General features: G+C 43.1%; 1 protein-coding gene across 2 annotated transcripts in view; it reads left to right on the plus strand.

Annotated features, from left to right (window-relative positions):
* KPNB1 (karyopherin subunit beta 1) overlaps positions 1–17505 on the plus strand; it is a 34515-nt gene extending 17010 nt beyond the window's left edge. For both annotated transcript variants that reach the window (XM_006166089.3, XM_006166090.3), the window contains exons 10-20: positions 531–661; positions 2895–3042; positions 4947–5018; positions 7467–7611; positions 8794–8876; positions 9220–9327; positions 10357–10500; positions 10607–10712; positions 12196–12310; positions 13537–13698; positions 14445–17505. In XM_006166089.3, coding sequence (XP_006166151.1) covers positions 531–661; positions 2895–3042; positions 4947–5018; positions 7467–7611; positions 8794–8876; positions 9220–9327; positions 10357–10500; positions 10607–10712; positions 12196–12310; positions 13537–13698; position 14445 — 1215 coding nt within the window. In that variant the 3' untranslated portion in view covers positions 14446–17505. The remainder of the gene's footprint in view (positions 1–530; positions 662–2894; positions 3043–4946; positions 5019–7466; positions 7612–8793; positions 8877–9219; positions 9328–10356; positions 10501–10606; positions 10713–12195; positions 12311–13536; positions 13699–14444) is intronic.
* The last annotated feature ends 377 nt before the right edge of the window (positions 17506–17882 follow it).

A 17882-nucleotide genomic window follows, 5' to 3' on the forward strand; every position in this document is an offset into this window, starting at 1 on the left:
GAAAGAGAAATGAAATGGCAGGCCATTGCGGTGTGTGAAAGTACTCTGCGGTGTGATTATCAGACAGGGCAAATGAAAAATATAAACGAATACCCGGGGCCAACAGGCCATGTGGAATTTAAAGCACTGGATCCCACATGACTGACTGTGATTGAGTCCTAGACCAAATAGTTTGAAAATCATACCAGTCATGTGTGTGCATTCCCAGAATCCCTAGAGGAGATGAGAAGGGATTGTGGCATGGTTTCCCCCCCGACCCAGGCAAGGTGCTTTCTCACTTTCCCTCTCCCCCTCTCTGTGTCTCTGGCAAGTGCACATGCCCTATAGCAAAACTAAAATACCTTATTTTAAGGACACCTGGCAATGTTAAGTGCTCTTGAGGTGACCTTGACAGAGTAAGTTGGGGCCTCACTAGCACTATTTGTCTTCGGTTAGCTGGAGAAGAGCACTACCCAGTGCATCTTAAGGAGCAATGAAGTCATCCTGCAGTGGGGCTCTTTTCAGGACTAATACTGAGTCTGTCTGTTCAGGCGTTCTCCAGTCTGGCTGAAGCTGCTTATGAAGCTGCAGATGTTGCTGATGATCAAGAAGAACCAGCTACCTACTGCTTATCTTCTTCGTTTGAACTTATAGTTCAGAAGCTCCTCGAGACAACGGACAGGTGACTGATACTTCACAGGAATGAGTGATGTCTGTGCATCTGACTCCTGCTTCCTCAGTGTGCAGGACATCATCTTGATCACAGAGATAGTGAGTTAGGGCCAGTGGAACCTGCTTGGAGGAAGTGGAAGAATCCAATATTGTTTAAGTGAAAGGGAGAAAGAAGGTAGACTATACCTACCTTAGAGTTGTTTTACAATTAAAGTCTGAAGACCATCCCATTTCTCCTTCATTTAGAGAGTAATTGATCTAGAGAGGTCCCTTTATTTTGCAGATTTAAAAAAAAAATTATTTATTTAATTTTATTTATTTATTAATTTATTTTAATTTGACCAGAGAGAGGCAGAGAAAGAGAGAGAGGAAGCGAGAAAGCAAGCCACCAGATTCAGGACTTGAACCGTGGTAGGCCATGTGGGAGTGTCCAGCACCTTAATGATCATGCCACCTGCTGATCCCTATTTTATAGTTTTCGATGTTAACGGATGTTTGATTATGGTTTAAGAGAAATAACTCTCATTATGAATGTATTGCTATACCAAATCATCAGCTGCTGCTTATGATACTGGGTAAAGTATTTACTTTAACTATAGTTGGCATTAACTGCAGTTGGTTTATAAACAAGCATTTAAAATATTGTTTATAAGGATTGCAAATTAGGGGCAACCTATAATCAGTGTTCTGAGTGAGCTATACCTTAACCCATAAGCACAGTAAACCACCAGGAGGTGGGCTTGGCATGAAAATCTTCCATGCTTGAGATCAGCAAATGGCATGGTAGTTATATACTGGACTCTCGTGTAGTCAACCATGGTTTGAGTCCTGGACCCAGCATGTTAATACTCAAACCGGGCGTGTGTGTGCCCAAAATCGCGAGAGGAGGCTGGAAAAGAAGAGATTACTAAGCCATCCCCACTAGGGGGTGATTCTCGCTTTTCTGTCTCTGTCTCTCTGGCGAGCACACCCTATACAAAGACCTCTTTTAAAAAAATTCCATGCTTAACTATTTCATTCTCACCCCTCTCTGAGATTGTGTATGGAGGCATCTCATTGAAATGAATAAAGAATGTTAGGGTGTCTTTAAGGCTATTCAGGTAACCCCTTAAATTTTCCACATGGGTTCTTTACCACTTCAAAACAATATTTAGCCATATCCAAAAGGCCCATTCTATATTTTTACTAAATCTAGGAACCATGATGAATGTAGCTGTTAGCTCAAAGAATTTTTGTGAATGTGGTTCCTAGAGGGGCCAGCAGGTGGTGTGTTGGCTTAAAGCTCTGGTTCCCTCAAGGCCAACTCTGCAGTTCAAATTTGAGTTCCATCAGCCTGAATGAAAGAGTGGGCACCTGATGTGCTTGCCGAAAATCTCGAGAAGAGAATGGAGGAGAAGGGATTGCAGCATGATCATCCCCTTGTGGGGGAGTAATTTCTCTTTTTCTTCCCTCCTTGCTCCAGCCCTTCCTCTGGCAAGTGTACACTCCCTATACCAAAAAAAGAAAAAAAAAAAAAAAAAGGGGGCCACCCAGAAATAGTCGATCACGGTTTGTGTCCCAGACCCAGTGGCTTAAACTTATGCCAGGCGCAGGTGCGTGCGTGCTCAAGATCCCAAGAGGAGAATGGAGAAGGGATTGTGGCATGGCCATCCCCCCTGGGGAGTGATTTCTCACTTTCTGTCTGTCTGTCTGTCTTTCTGGTGAATGCACGTGACCTATAACAAAAACCTCTTCCTGATTTCTCACTTTCTGTCTGTCTGTCTGTCTTTCTGGTGAATGCACGTGACCTATAACAAAAACCTCTTCCAAAAACAAAATTTTTTTTTTTTTAGGTTTTTGCTTTAGGGCAGTCACTCAGGAGAGAACGATAGAGACAAAGGGGAGTAAGAGATCACTCACCACAGGGGATGGCTTGCCATACTGTAATCTCTTCTCTTCCATTCTCCTCCCTGAATCTTAGGCATGCATGCACACACTCCTGCCATGAGTTTTAAACCCCAGGTCTGGGACTTGAACTGTGGTCAGCCATGTGGGAATCCAGCCATGTAGCTGCTACGCCATCTGTTGACCCCAGCCAAGAATCTTTCAAAAAAAGAAAATTTGGTTCTTTGATGTATTGTCAAACTCAAGCCAAGGCTATAACCTTCTCTACTTTTGGGTTTTCTTGGTAATGCATTGTACATCAACTTCTGTTTGCTCTCCTCAGTTAAGGCTTTAAGATTTTTGCTATATGTTCCTTACAGACCTGATGGACACCAGAACAACCTGAGGAGTTCTGCATATGAGTCTCTAATGGAAATTGTGAAAAATAGTGCCAAGGATTGTTACCCTGCAGTTCAGAAAACTACCTTAGTCATCATGGAGCGACTACAACAGGTTCTTCAGATGGAGGTGAGGCTATTGGTGAGGGACATAGTCCTCCTACCACACAGCTCTGTTTTTAAGACTTCTCTCTTTTAGTGTTTAAGTATATGACTTGGCATCAGGAAGTTCATGGGAAAATGCATATTATAAATAAACTATGTGGATCTCAGAATTTTTTGCACCAGAGTAAACTTAAAGATAACACCTTTATTTATATATATATTCATTTGGAGAGATTTTTGCTATGGGACACGGGCACTTGCTGAAGAGACAAAGTGAGAAATCACCCCCTGGGGGATGGCCATGCCACAGTCCCTTCTTCATTCTCCTCTTGAGATTTTGGGCATACGTACACACGTGCTTGGTGTGAGTTTCAAGCTTTCAGGTCCATTACTCAAATTGCAGTCAACTGTGAGAGTTCAGTGATGTAACCTTTACACCATCTGCTGGTCCCAATACTTTTTTTTTTTTTTTAAGAGATTTTGGCTATAGGACGTGTGTGCTTTCCAGAAAGACAGCAAAAACCCCCCCCCCCCCCCCCCCCACAGCAAAACCCCCCCCCCCCCGTACCTCCACCCCTATGAGGATGGCCACACCTTAGTTCATTCTCTTAGGATTTTGGACACACATGTGCCCAGCGTGAGTTTTAAGCTGTCGAGTGCAAGACTCAAACCATAGTTGAGAGTGTGGGAGTCCGTGACCCAACCACTATGCCATCTGTGGGTCCTGATTACTCCTTTTTTGCCCCTAAGCTTTTTAATTTTTTGTTTAGGAATTACTTAATTTTGGAGCCAGAAGGTGGTGTGGTTAAGGGTGCTGCACCACATGGCTGACCGTGGTTCAAGTCCCAGCCCTGGCGACTTACATTCCCCCTTTTTCTTGCCTTCTCCCTCCCTCCCTCCCTCTGGTCAAATTAAAATAAATCAATAAAATTAAATAAAATAATTCTTTTTTTTTTTAAAGTTCATTTTATTTGTTGTTGTTGTTGTTACTATTGTTTAATTTGACCAGAGAGAGAAAAAGGAAAAGTAAGAAAGCAAGCTACCAGGTTCTGTACTCAGATCAGAGTCAACCATGTGGAAGTCCAGTGCCTTAACCACACACCACATGCTAACCCCTTTCCCCAAGCATTTTCTTTATTACCAGAGGTTGTATACTCACCAGAGAGAGAGAGAAAGTACCCTCCCCTCAATAGGGCATGATCATACCTCAATCCCTTTTCCATCTCCATTCTATAAGAGTTTGAACATGCCCAGTATGTTTTTTAAGCCACCAGGGCCAGGATTTGAACCACAGTTGACCATGTGGGATTCAGCTCCTTTAACCATTAGACCACAGGACTGGCCTTCCACAAACTTTTTCTTTTTAAGAATACCTATTTTGGGACCAGCAGGTGGTATGGTGGTTAAGGTGCTGGACACTCCCACATGGCCAACCACGGTTCTAGTCCCAGACCTGGTGGCTTCCTTTCTCCCTTTCCCTCTCTCTTTCCTCCTCTGTGTCTCTCTCTGGTCAAATTAAAATAAATGAGTGAATAAATAAAATTAAATAAATAATTTAATTTTAAAAAAAGAATTATCTATTTTAATTTTATTATTCATTCATTTTATTTTACTATGGCTAGAGAGAGAGGGAAAGGGAGGAATCAAGCCACCAGGTCCGGGACTTGAACTGTGGTCAGTCATGTGGGAGTGTCTAGCCCCTTAGGGGACCACCCAAACTTTATAAATATTTATCTCAGGTATAAGGTTTATACAAAAGCCATTGCAGCATAATTGTGCATTGCTTGTCAGTTTTTACAAACATGTATTATACTATGTATATGGTGTGTTTGTATTTACCTTAGCTTTTGTAGAGACTTGTCCTAGTAACTGTGGTGAAAGTGGAAGATTTTTTATGTAGTACCTGTTATTTTTTTCCTTCCCTTATAGTCACATATCCAGAGCACATCTGACAGGATCCAGTTCAATGACCTTCAGTCTTTACTCTGCGCAACTCTTCAGGTAGGATGGTGCCTTCTCACTCCTTAATAGCTCCAAGGAAGAGGAGCAGGATCTCAGCATGGCGTGTTAACATAGCACAAAACTTGGAAATCATGTAGATGATGCTAATTAGAAACCCTTCTCAGAAGGCTTTGGTCTGTGATTGAATGGGAGACCCCAGCCTCTCTTTTCTGACCATCCAGGAAGCTCCAGTTTGTCTTTAGTACAGTGTAGGAACAAAAGCTACTTGGTGTGTCATGGCCTTTCCCAACTACACAACTAGTTTGTGTGGGCAGCTGTATTTCTACCACTGTCTTTTAAAATATTTGCTGTTGGAAACTTTATTATCATTTATGTCTGCAGACCCCAGCCTTTTTGGCCCCAGGAATCAGTTTCTTGGAAGATGGTTTCTCCATGGGTAGGGATGTTCAGGATGATTCAAGTGTGTTACATTTATTGTGCATTTTATTTCTGTTATAATCACATAGTAATACGTAATGAAATAATTAAACAACTCACCATTACCCAGAATCATGAGAGCCCTGTGCTTATTTTCCTGCAACTAGGTGGTCCCATTTGGGAGCTCCTATGAGAATCTAATGCCATCACTGGTCTGCCAGGAGATGGAGGTCAGGTGATAAGGCAAGCAATGGGGAGTGGCTGTAAAAACAGGTGAAGCTTCACTGGCTCTCCCACTGCTCACCTCCTGCTGTGCATCCCAGTTTTTAACAGGCCACAGACCACTACCTATCCATGACCCAGGGACTGGGGACTCCTGATTTATGTTACTTATAGGGTCTATGTCTACAGAATGTTTCTGAGGAGAGACTGGGAAAATGAAAATAGAAGGTCATTCTCCACTCCTGACATGGCTAAGGAGCCATTCTCTCTTTCTGCAAGAGAATGGGAAAATCCTGAAATCTGTCTGAAGCTTAAGTTGGTATTGCATTTTAATATTTGATGACACTAGGTCATCTTAATTCTCTTTTTACTCTAGACTTCATCTTCAGTTTTTACCATAGGGCATGTGTACTTTGCTGCGGGACTGTCTAAGTAAGCATCCCCCGGGGTGGATACCCATGCTGCAATCCCTTCTCCATTCTCCTCTCAGGATATTTTAGGCATACAAGCTGTGTTTTTCAAGCTGCTGGGTCCAGGAGTTGAGCCCCACATAGACAGTCATGTGGGATTACTACCTTACCCACCAAACCACTGGCTGGCCTGCCATATGTATTATTTTTTAAGTATGACTGCTAAGGAATCTCTTTTTTTATCAGATAAAATACAGGAATCATTCAGTGAAATTACTTTAAGCAAGCAAAAGAATGAGGAGGGAGGTTTGATGATGCTGACTTCATTTTAATTAATTTTTAAAATTTAATTGCGCTTATTTTTTAATTTGATCAGAGAGAGAAAGGGAAGGCAAGAAAGCAAGCTACCTGATCTGGGATCCGAACCGCAGTCAGCCATGTAGGAATCCAGTGCCCAATTTAGCCACTAAGCCACCTGCCAGCCGCAAGACTTTTTTTTTTTCTAAAAGAGAGGGGGGTGTTTGTTGGAAAAGTCATGACAAATCTTTGCATAGAAATACGTAGAAAAATATGGCATGACTTTTCCTACAACCCAGTATTTTTAACAGGATCTTGCAATTTTGCAATCCTTCTGCACCAGCGTCCCAGTTAGCCAGGACTGTAGGCAGCAAGCCTGGTGAATTTGGGCTGGGAACAAAACCCAGGCCTCTCATTCAGCTTCAGCCACCACACAGTGGCATCCTACCACTTGGACCCACCACAGTTTGGCCCAAGACTATTTCCTGACCATTATTTGTAAGTAGGTTAAGATACAGGGTTGATTTTTATTTATGTATAAAAGCTCTAAAACAACATGACCCTCTTTTTCTTTGGGGGGGGGTTTGCTATAGGGCACGTGTGCTCGCCAGAAAGACAGAGAGAGATAGCAAGAAATCGCCCCCTGGGGGATGGCCACGCTGCAGTCCCTTCTCCATTCTCCTCTCGAGATCTTGGGCATGCACGCACATGTGCCCAGCATGAGTTTAAGCCACCAGCTCCGGGACTTGAACCACAGTCAGCTACATGGGAGTCCAGCGACATAGCCATTACACTAACTGCTGGTCCCAACCTGACCCTCTTTAAAGAGGAAATGATTTAACTGTCATTCCAGTAAGACTGCAATGTAGAGGCTGCTGATAGGGATTTGTCAGATAGTGAGACATAAATGTGGAGGAGAAGACTTCCTGCACTGTGGAGGATTATCTTGTGTTTGTTCCAGATTAAAAACGTAAGAGATGTTAAAATGAACGTTTTGTTGTAAATGGTTTGCCCCATCACAGTTCTAGAGCATGTTAAGTGTATTTAGTCTTCCTAAAAGTTAGAGAGACTTAATTTTTTAAATGTGGTGTTCTGATTTAGAGGATTTGGAGTAGATTCTGAACTCTCTTTTATTTTACAGAATGTTCTCCGAAAAGTGCAGCATCAGGATGCATTGCAGATCTCTGATGTGGTCATGGCCTCCCTCTTGAGGATGTTCCAGAGCACAGCTGGGTCTGGGGGCGTACAGGAGGATGCCCTGATGGCAGTTAGCACTCTGGTGGAAGGTTGGTGGGCAGAAATCAGTCAGAGGATGTCTCTAGATGTAGTCATTTTGATGGTCTTGGCGAATTTTTAACTACAGAAAGCATGTGCCTTTTACTAGTTCAAAGTTGAATTGAACTTAAGTGTAAATTTGTGTAACTGCCTACTCTCTCTAAAGTAAATGGGGTCCAGTTTGCAGCTAAGTCAGATTGACGTCTTTTCTCTGGGGACAGCTCTTACTGCTTACGTCACATTCACTGAATTCCTTCTTCCCCTGGAAGTCAATCTGCTTGATTGAGGTTTGGCTCCTATTAGGGATGGAGGAGGCAAAGGTTTCTGTTTTCTTTCCTGGCACATGGTACCTCCTGGTTTGGGCTGTAATCTTTTGGACTCAGTCTGACATACAATGATGCCTAGGGTGAGATGGAATGAAATACTGAGTTCTAGGAACTAATTGATTTTCTGAATATTGCACGTTTGACCAAGCAAACACTTTGGGAAAGCCGCGTCTAACTTAACAGCCCTTCAAGAGCCATTAAACACAATTTAAAGAGCACTTTTGAAACTTGGAATGTTGCTTCAGGGGTGACCTAAGTATGTTCTGAAGGCCATCACCTGAGGACCACTCTCCTGAGGACTGGGCCCATTAATGTCTGGCATAAAGTAGTCCCCATCTAACGTCTGGCAACACATGACCACCCTGAAAAGGCAAAGAGGTTAATTTTGACTCCTGGGGTGGCTGCTTTGGGTTTAAAGCCCAATGCTACTTTTCCTGACGGTGGCTTGTTAAGCCCTTGATGGGATTGCTGAGGAACCCTGTATTGCAGCTGGCCTCTATAGAGGACATGTTAAAGCAGATGAGAGGGTGGACAAGAAGCAGTAGCGCCACTCAGCCAATTCAGAATTAGCCTTGGATTCATCTTGGTGATCATACCACTTTGTTGTTTCAGTCAGAGTAAAACCTTGTTCTGTAGGGAGTTGGCATTGTCTCTAGGGCATAAGAATCAGTCCTTTCTAGCAGTTATAAATTTTTTATATGAGACAGCCTTCAATGTCCTCGTGCAGAATCAGTCATTAACTCCCACTCCACCCCACCTGTTGAGTGGAGTGAGTACATTTTAGGAGAGTTGGGGTGTTGGTTTTATTTACTTTTATTATATCTCATGGTGTTGTCTGTCATTAGCTAATAGTTTGTTCCATTACAGTGTTGGGTGGTGAATTCCTCAAGTACATGGAGGCCTTTAAACCCTTCCTGGGCATTGGATTGAAAAATTATGCTGAATATCAGGTAGGGTATGTCGTTAGAAGTAATTTGTTTGCATTTATACATGACAGCCCCTGTGGTACACTCAAAATGAGGTTCCTATAGCCAAGGTAGTTTTTCTCTATGCAATGGTTATTATTATTAAACCACCCTTCTCTGCCACCACCATCCCTGGTAACTACTGTCTTTTTTCTCTCCTTTCTTAATGGTGTCTTAGATAGTCTTAGTTTTCTTCCTGCCATCATGGTTAACAGAGGGAAGATGTTTCCTTTTTTTCAAGTGATAAAGGACAAAGCTAGGTAAACATGGTACCTTAGCCTATAGGACCTTGTTCTGTTTGGGAGATTGTTTCCTTGATCCTTTGCAGGTTTGTTTGGCAGCTGTGGGCTTAGTGGGAGATTTATGCCGTGCCCTGCAATCCAACATCTTACCTTTTTGTGATGAAGTGATGCAGCTGCTACTGGAGAACTTGGGAGTGAGTATCAACATGTAATCTAATTAACCAGTCTTGGAAAATAAGCCATTAGAGGGACCAGCGGGTGGCGTGGTGGTTAAGGTGCTGGACTCCCACATGGCTGACCACGGTTCGAGTCCCGGACCTGGTGGCGTACTTTCTCACGTTCCCTCACTCTCTTTCTCTCTGTCTCTCTCTCTGGTCAAATTAAAATGAATGAATGAATAAAATTAAATAAATAATTTTTAAAAATTAGCGGTTAGAGAGACAAATAAGCATCAAGTTGTGTGATGGTGAGTTGTAAATTCCTGGAATGTTGACCATGGCCTTAAGAAAAAGGCAAGTGTGAATCAGCAGTTAGCGTAATGGCTATGTCGCTGGACTCCCACGCAGTTGACCACGGTTCGCGTCCCGGACCCAGTGGGTGCGTGCCCAAGATCCCGAGAGGAGAATGGAGGAGAAGGGATTGCGGCGTGACCATCCTCCCTGGGGGGTGATTTCTTGCTTTCTGTCTCCATGTCTCTCTCTCTCTGTCTGGCGAACGCACGTGCCCTATAGTGAAAATCTCTCAAAAAAAAAAAAAAAAGAAAAAGAAAAAGGCAGTGACTTGAATCTCTGGCTTGTCCTCTTTTGTCAAGTGTAAATAGCAGTGCTTGTGCTAGTGTCGTAGAATTGATGTGAGGTGCAATAGGAAAGCCTTCCAATGATTTACTGTTAGTAATTATAGGGACCAATGGTTGGTGTAATAGCCATGTCGCTGAACTCCCATGTAGTCGACTGCGGTTCAAATCTTGGACCTGGTGCCAAGCTCACGGGCCTGTGCGTGTGTGCTCAAGATCCTGAGAGAATGGAGGGAAAGGGATTGCGGCGTGGCATCCCCCCAGGGGATGATCTCTCGTTTTGTCTCTCTGTCTCTATCTTTCTGGTGAGCGCACACACCCTATAGCAAAAACCTCAAAAAAATAATAATAGTAGTAGTTATAAATGAAAGTTTCTTGAGGCTTTGGACTAGACAAATTTTGACTTTTATTAATTCGCTTTCTTTGTCAGAATGAGAACGTTCACAGGTCTGTGAAGCCGCAGATTCTGTCAGTGTTTGGTGATATTGCCCTTGCTATTGGAGGAGAGTTTAAAAAATACCTAGAAGTCGTATTGAATACTCTTCAGCAGGCCTCCCAAGCCCAAGTAGACAAGGTAAGCTTGAAGCTCTCTTTCTCCTCTTTGAGTCCAGTTCTGATTGGAAGAGACGTGTGATTCAAGTGATCAGCATGATGGAGATTCTATTCTTTGTCTCTTACAGTCAGACTATGACATGGTGGATTATCTGAATGAGCTAAGGGAAGGCTGCTTGGAAGCCTACACCGGAATTGTCCAGGGACTGAAGGGCGATCAGGAGAACGTACACCGTTGAGTATACAACCCAGTTTCCTTAGTTCACCGGCCCGCGTGTGCTTAGCCAGATGGGCCGAGTCTCATTCTGTAGCTCACCAGTTACTTAAAGGAGGGGAGGACAGGGAGCAGTGCCCTAATGAAGAGAGTGGCTTGAGGCTTTTTCTGTTCCCTTTTCCTCTGCTGCTTTGTCTCACATTTTATGAGCATTATAAGAGTTGGGATCCAGCGAGGCTGTAGGAAAACCTATACCAGAATTGCTGGTGGTCTCTATACCAACTGTGAGGGGCAGTTTAAAAGTTTCCTCCCCCGGGACCAGCAGTTGGCGTAATGGCTATGTTGCTGGACTCCTATGTAGCTGACTGCGGTTCGAGTCCTGGACCCAGTGGCTTAAACTCACACCAGGTGCGTGTGTGTGCGTGCCCAAGATACCGGGAGGAGAAGGGATTGCCGTGTGGGCCATCCCCCCCTGAGGGGTGATTTCTTACTTTCTGTCTCTCTGTCTCTCTCTCCCTGGCGAGCGCAGGGAGCAGTGCCCTAATGAAGAGAGTGGCTTGAGGCTTTTTCTGTTCCCTTTTCCTCTGCTGCTTTGTCTCACATTTTATGAGCATTATAAGAGTTGGGATCCAGCGAGGCTGTAGGAAAACCTATACCAGAATTGCTGGTGGTCTCTATACCAACTGTGAGGGGCAGTTTAAAAGTTTCCTCCCCCGGGACCAGCAGTTGGCGTAATGGCTATGTTGCTGGACTCCTATGTAGCTGACTGCGGTTCGAGTCCTGGACCCAGTGGCTTAAACTCACACCAGGTGCGTGTGTGTGCGTGCCCAAGATACCGGGAGGAGAAGGGATTGCCGTGTGGGCCATCCCCCCCTGGGGGTGATTTCTTACTTTCTGTCTCTGTCTCTCTCTCCCTGGCGAGCGCACATGCTGTATAGCAAAAACCTCTGCAAAAAAAAAAAAGTTTCCTCCCCCTACACATCCCTAAAACTAAATGGGAGGAGCGGAGACTTAAAATTTCCTTACCTAGTGTTTCTTGTTGCTGATTGGGGATGTATTTGTATTTTACTCATTAGTCATCACTGGCTAATAGGAAGAGGAATATTTGTCTCTCCTGTTGTTTTGTTTTGCTTTTAATACCGAAGGGTATATGTGCATGTGTGTGTGAGAGAGATCTCTCTAATGGTATGGTCATGCAGCCGCCCTTTTTTGTCCAGTTTCTCCATTCGGTCAGGATCCCCAGCCTGTTTCTTGAGCCACCAAAGCTGGGACTAGAACCATGGTTGGCCACATGGAATTTAGCTTCTAATTGTTACATTGTGGACCCGCCCTTGTAGAATGACTTCTTAATCTGCAAAAGAATGACTTGATATAATGACAATGCAACTGTTTATCCAGCTTGAACATTACCAATAGGGATAGAATTGTTGGGAATTTTGAAAAGGTGTATAATCCTACCAAATGTGGAAAACTTCATTGCAGACCTCCTTTTTCCTTTTATAGCGGACGTGATGCTGGTACAACCCAGAGTAGAATTTATTCTGTCTTTCATTGACCACATTGCTGGAGATGAGGATCACACAGATGGAGTAGTAGCTTGTGCTGCTGGACTGATAGGGTAAGTAATGCTCTGCTTGCAGTAGCTGAACAGTGTCTCCTGGGCAATGAAAAGACATAGGGAAGAATTTTGAGAGGACAACTTTTTTGGCATAGGCAAGATTTCTTTGTAGAGTCTATAGTATCCCACTTTCAGTGATCACAAATAATCATTTATTTCAAGTCCTCCAGACCTAATTTCTTCCTATTCACAGGTATAGAGGCAGTGTCAGATCTGCATCTATCCAATAATCTGATGTGGTCAACAAATTGCCTCTGTTGAGGATTTTTGTTTTTAGAGCAGAGGTGTGCTTACATTTGCCAGCAGGAGAAGATAAAGCATGTCCAGGGGGTGTGGCTACACCACCATCCCTTCTCCATTTCTCCATTCTGTTGGGATTTGGGGTACACATGTGCCCAGTGTGATTTCTGAACCATCAGGGCTAAGATTTGAATCACATAGTTGCCCTTTGGGGTTCTGGCTCCCTTAACCACAGGACCAGCCCTCTATTAAAAGTTTTCGAGGCATCAATAGAAGAAAGAACACTGATCTTGAGCTCAAAGATCTGTATTCTAGTTCTGATTTTTACCACAAATTAGCTGTTTAACCTTGGGTGAGTTATTCTACCACTTTAGACCTGATACATCTCATCTGCTTAGGATAGCTGTTAGACTCAGTTATCTCTAAAATATCTTCCAGCTTTATAAAGTAGGTGACCATTGGGACCAGCAGATAGTGTAATGGTTACATTGCTGGACTCCCACATGGCCGACCACAGTTCAAGTCCTAGACCCAGTGGCTTAAAACTCATGCTGGGTGTGTGTGGGTATGTGTGTGTGTGTGTATACCTAAGATCCTGGGAGAAGGGATTGCAGCATGGCCATTCCCCCAGGGGACGATTTCTCACTTTCTGTTTCTGGCACACGTACATGCCCTATAGCGGAAATCTCTCTTTAAAAAAGTAGGGTGGGTAGCAGATGGTGTGGTTAAAGGTGCTGGACTCCTACGTGGCCAACTTCAGTTTGAGTCCTGGACCTGGCAGCTTGCTTTCTCACTTTCTATCTCTCTCACTTTGTCCCTCTCCGGTCAAATTAAAATAAAGATAAATGTTAAAAAAATGATTCTTTGAAAAAAAAGTAGGTGAATGCTAGAAACTCATAGCCCACTTGGCACTGGTTTGGATGGTACCAAACATGACACAGACATGGGGCCAGGAGCTCATTCTCAGGTGTGATTGTTTTGCACAGGGACTTATGTACAGCATTTGGGAAAGATGTACTGAAATTAGTAGAAGCTAGGCCAATGATCCATGAACTGTTAACGGAAGGACGGAGATCGAAGACTAGCAAAGCAAAGACCCTTGCTACATGGGCAACAAAAGAACTGAGGAAGCTGAAGAACCAAGCCTGGTAAGAGCTGGTCCCACTGTCCCCCTTCCTGCTTGCTGGGGAAGAGGAATGTTTCCTTCAGGCCATCATGGTAAGGGCTGCCTTTGGTATTTTGTTGATACTCTTGCCCAAACAGGTGCTTCTGAGCCAGGCCTTTGTTCTTTGGCCTAGAACTACTGGAAAAGTCAGGCAACCTGTCTTTCATTGAGCTGAATATTTAATTTCTTATAGTAATGGAGAACAGGATTTCAAGCTCAAAGACTAGTTCTGATTTTTACCACAAATTATATATAACTAGATGTCACAGAAATTCATTCCCAAAGCATTTTGGGCCCTAATAGAATCGAGAATGGCATTTCCCATAATTCTCTTCTTCCCTGCTCTGTACTTCTTCCTCATGCCCTCCTCTTTACTGCAGTGCGTTTAGACACTGCTTAGCTCTGTAGAAGATAACCAAGGTCATAATTCTCTGTCCTGTTTTAATTTATTTTTCTCCCAGCTACTCAAGTTATATTACTCTACAGATCTCAGTACAATTGGCTATTTTGAGTTTTATCTTTTTAGTTTTCCTCTCACCCTCTTTAAGTGCTAATGAGAATAGGCTGGTGGCACTTGGGAAGGGAAGAAAAATAATGAGTCCTTGAAGTTGACAAATTCATTTCAGGCCTAGGAGCAAGCACTTCATTGTAGGAAGCCAGAGGGGTGTTGGACTCTGCTGGGTATAAATGAAACTCAAAAAAGTGACCCTTCCTTCCATCTGTTTTTAGATCTGTTACCATTGGGATGATAACCTGAGACCCCCACTGGAAATCTCCAATCTTTTGAAAAACCCGGAAGTGAGGAGTGTGCACGGATGCTGAATGTTTGGGAATGAGAGGATGAGTGAGTGAGGCTTGAAAACACACCACATTGAAACCCAGCCCCAGCCGCAGCCGCCAACAGCAGCGCTGTTAGTGAGCTAAGTAAGCACTGACTTCGTAGAAAATCATAACATCGGTCATCTTGGAAAAGAGAAAAACAATGGATTTACTTAAGGAAAAAACAAAGCTATCTCTTCCCAGGAGAGGCTAGAACTAGCTTTTCTGTCTTGTGGCCGATGCCGAGTGGAATGACCGGTTTGGGAAAGGAGGAGGGACTGGGTTCAGCTGTGGTGCTTTGTTGTAAAAGGCAGCCTGGCCTTTGCTACTGAGGAGAAAGATGGAGCCTGGGTCTCCAGCCCACCTTCGCTGTACCTTGGCCATATGGTACTGTATGCGTGCCGGCTAAGAGGAGGGTGAGGGATTTTACAGTCTGAGAATGAGTGTGTGTGAGTGAGGCGGTATCCACATTCTCAACTTCAAGTCATTGCAGTTTCTTTTTCCCAGAAAATAAGGGGTTAGATGTTGCATTTCATAAAACTAACTGAAGTTCTGTCTACTGATGCAGCACAAGAGATGTAAAAAAAAAAAAAAAAAAAAAAGGAAAGACGCTCTTTAGGTTTTGTTTTGTTTTGTTTTGTAATTATTCTAGGGAAAACACTGACGAATGGTCAGAGCTCCTATCCTGATCTTTTCAACAAGGCGCCTTTCCTAATAATATGGTTCAACTGTGAATGTAGAAGGGGGGAGGGGGGAGAAAAGGAAAACTCTGGAGTTAGAGGATATAGAGAAATAAAAGTACAATTGTTACAAATAAAGCAGACTTCAAAAACAAAAAGCCACAACCCAAACAAACCAAAATTTAGATGCTTGGAATTGGCAACAGAAAAAGAAAAGCTCTCTCCTGGCTATTACCGTGGCAGTCTGAACGCCCCCAGAAAATTGTGCCAAAGAATTTAGAAAACAAATAGACAATAAAAGTAAATACAAACACACACATACACACAATAGCAAACTTCAGGTAACTATTTTGGATTGCAAATGAGGATAAATTTAATGTTCAAACAATCTGATAAAATAACCATTTGGAAACTGCTTGGCCTTCTGTTCTCTTTTATTTGATTGACTACAATGCGGTATTGGTCTCTTGCTGCACTTCAAAACCAACTAACTAACAAAAAACCAAGAATATATATAAGCGTGTGTGTTTATGTGCACACACAATTAACTAGAACTCTTGTGATGACAGTGGCACTTGAAAAAGGTTTTTATTTTTCCACTGAAGCTGAAGATTAATAAAATGGTATCAAACATTCCCCTGGTCACACGCTTTAATATTTTTTTAAGTGTGATGTGCTGTGATTATCATAAATCAGACTTAATTATATTCCCTTTTACAAGGGAGTAGGGCACCCTGAATTTTAGAATCATTCAGCAATAAGGAGGGATGTTGGTGAACTTTGATCCCCTTTGGTTTTGCAGTTAATAGGCATTTTTGCTGGCATTTTGAATATGCTGCTTTCAGAACAACCAAGGAAGTTTTCTCATTGCTTCCTGGTCTTTGGAGGATTAGAAAACAAGACCTCATTCCCACTTTCATTACCATTCTAACAAAAAGTGTAGGGGCTTATATTTTCCTTCATCTCTTCCTTTGCATCTTCCCTTTCCTGTCCAAGCCTTCCATTTGTGAGTGGGACTGGCTCGGTTTTGCCCATCATATGGCAGCATCTAATAGCTCTTGTACAGGGTATCAGATATTGTGCCTTTTGGTGCCAGGTTCAGTCAAGTGCCGATCTATGAACCAGTGTACAAAAAAAAAATCCAGGTGTTTGAAGGAGAGACGCTCCATTGTGAATAAAGAGCTCGCACCAGCTCCTAAGCCCTCTTAAGAAGGGGCCTCGTCCTCCAATGCCTTGTTTCCATTTTAGTTGTTCCTTGAGGGAAAGGATGACATACTAACCATTCCTGATATTAGATAGGGTTGGGTCAGGGCTTAGGGAGGGGCAGGAATATTGGGGAGAAAAAAAAATCTGATCATTCCTCAGTGCTACCCATTTCTGTCCTGTGTGGGCTGCTCAGCTAGACCGCAGGAGAATGAAGTACACCGAGAACCATAATGAAAAAAACCCGTGTGTTTTGTCATGTTTTGTTCCAGGGAAGCAGTTGATAAGTGCTGTTATTAATGTTTTCTCCCAGATCCATTCACTGATGGAGAGGAGGAAATGGGCTGGTTGGATTGTGGTCCTGGTGCCTTGCAGTTATTCTGCACTGGTTATGCATTTAATCCTCTTTTCTAGTTACCTTTGGCTAGTGGGTTTCCCATAGTCCTAGTATTTGTCCTCAAGTCAATTGTACCACCTAAGGCGACTGGGTGCGAAATGCATTCTGTCCACTCACTGTCTGGGCCTTCCCCACCCTAGTCTTGGCATATTCCTTCAAGAATGTAGTTACCGTCTGCTTGGGAAGATGTCAGTGCAAATGTGAAGAAACTGGGCATCGGACTAGGCTTTGGTTTGCCACAGGTGGCAGCTGCCTATATCAATTACACACATTAATTTTGCTTTTCCGTTTTTCCCATAGTTCTCCCCAGCCTCCCCTCTGTTGAACTGTTGCGATTTTAGCTGTCAGGCAACTGTAATATTGCCTTAGGGACTTGTGGAGAGAGGGAGGGGAATTGCTCAGTGTAGTGTTTTAACTTTTCAGAACCAAGCAGTCTATTTACTCTTAACTATTTAAGACGTGTTTTAGTCCGACTTTAAGAAAAATCCAAAACTTCATCAGCTTTCGAGATAGCATCTTGGTTTTTGAAACAACTTCGATCTGTAATTGGCATTCAAAATGCCCTTGGCATGCCAGTCTGTGTGATGGCATTAAAGACCTGTTAAAAACACTCTGAGCCCAACTTTATTAACCAAAACTGATACCACCACCTTTATCTTCTAAATAAAGTCCGCTTTATTTTTATTTTCAACATTTTGCCGCTTCATTTTTTTGGTTCCAGATGGTGTCACCTCCGTGGAGGTGAAATGAATGGTTTGAAAGAAGCCAGAGTGTGGCGATAGATGTGTGCATGTACTGGGGAGAGGAAGGACACACTTGTCTTAAAAACAGACTATATAAGTGAAATGTGAAATAGGTGATAATTCCCTTTGAATGAGGTAGAGAAAAACAGCATGTGGGGGAAAAGGTTTTCCTATTTGGAGAATTTGATTCTGAGAGTCCTAGAGATTATCTTGTCTTGTGCTTATTTTATTTTATTTTTTTTTTTGGAGAGGTTTTCGCTATAGGGTGCGTGCGCTCGCCAGACAGAGAGAGACATAGAGACAGAAAGCGAGAAATCACACCCCC

This window comes from Tupaia chinensis, unplaced genomic scaffold (genome assembly GCF_000334495.1).
Source record: "Tupaia chinensis unplaced genomic scaffold, TupChi_1.0 Scaffold144171_1, whole genome shotgun sequence".
In the NCBI taxonomy this organism is placed as follows: domain Eukaryota; kingdom Metazoa; phylum Chordata; class Mammalia; order Scandentia; family Tupaiidae; genus Tupaia; species Tupaia belangeri.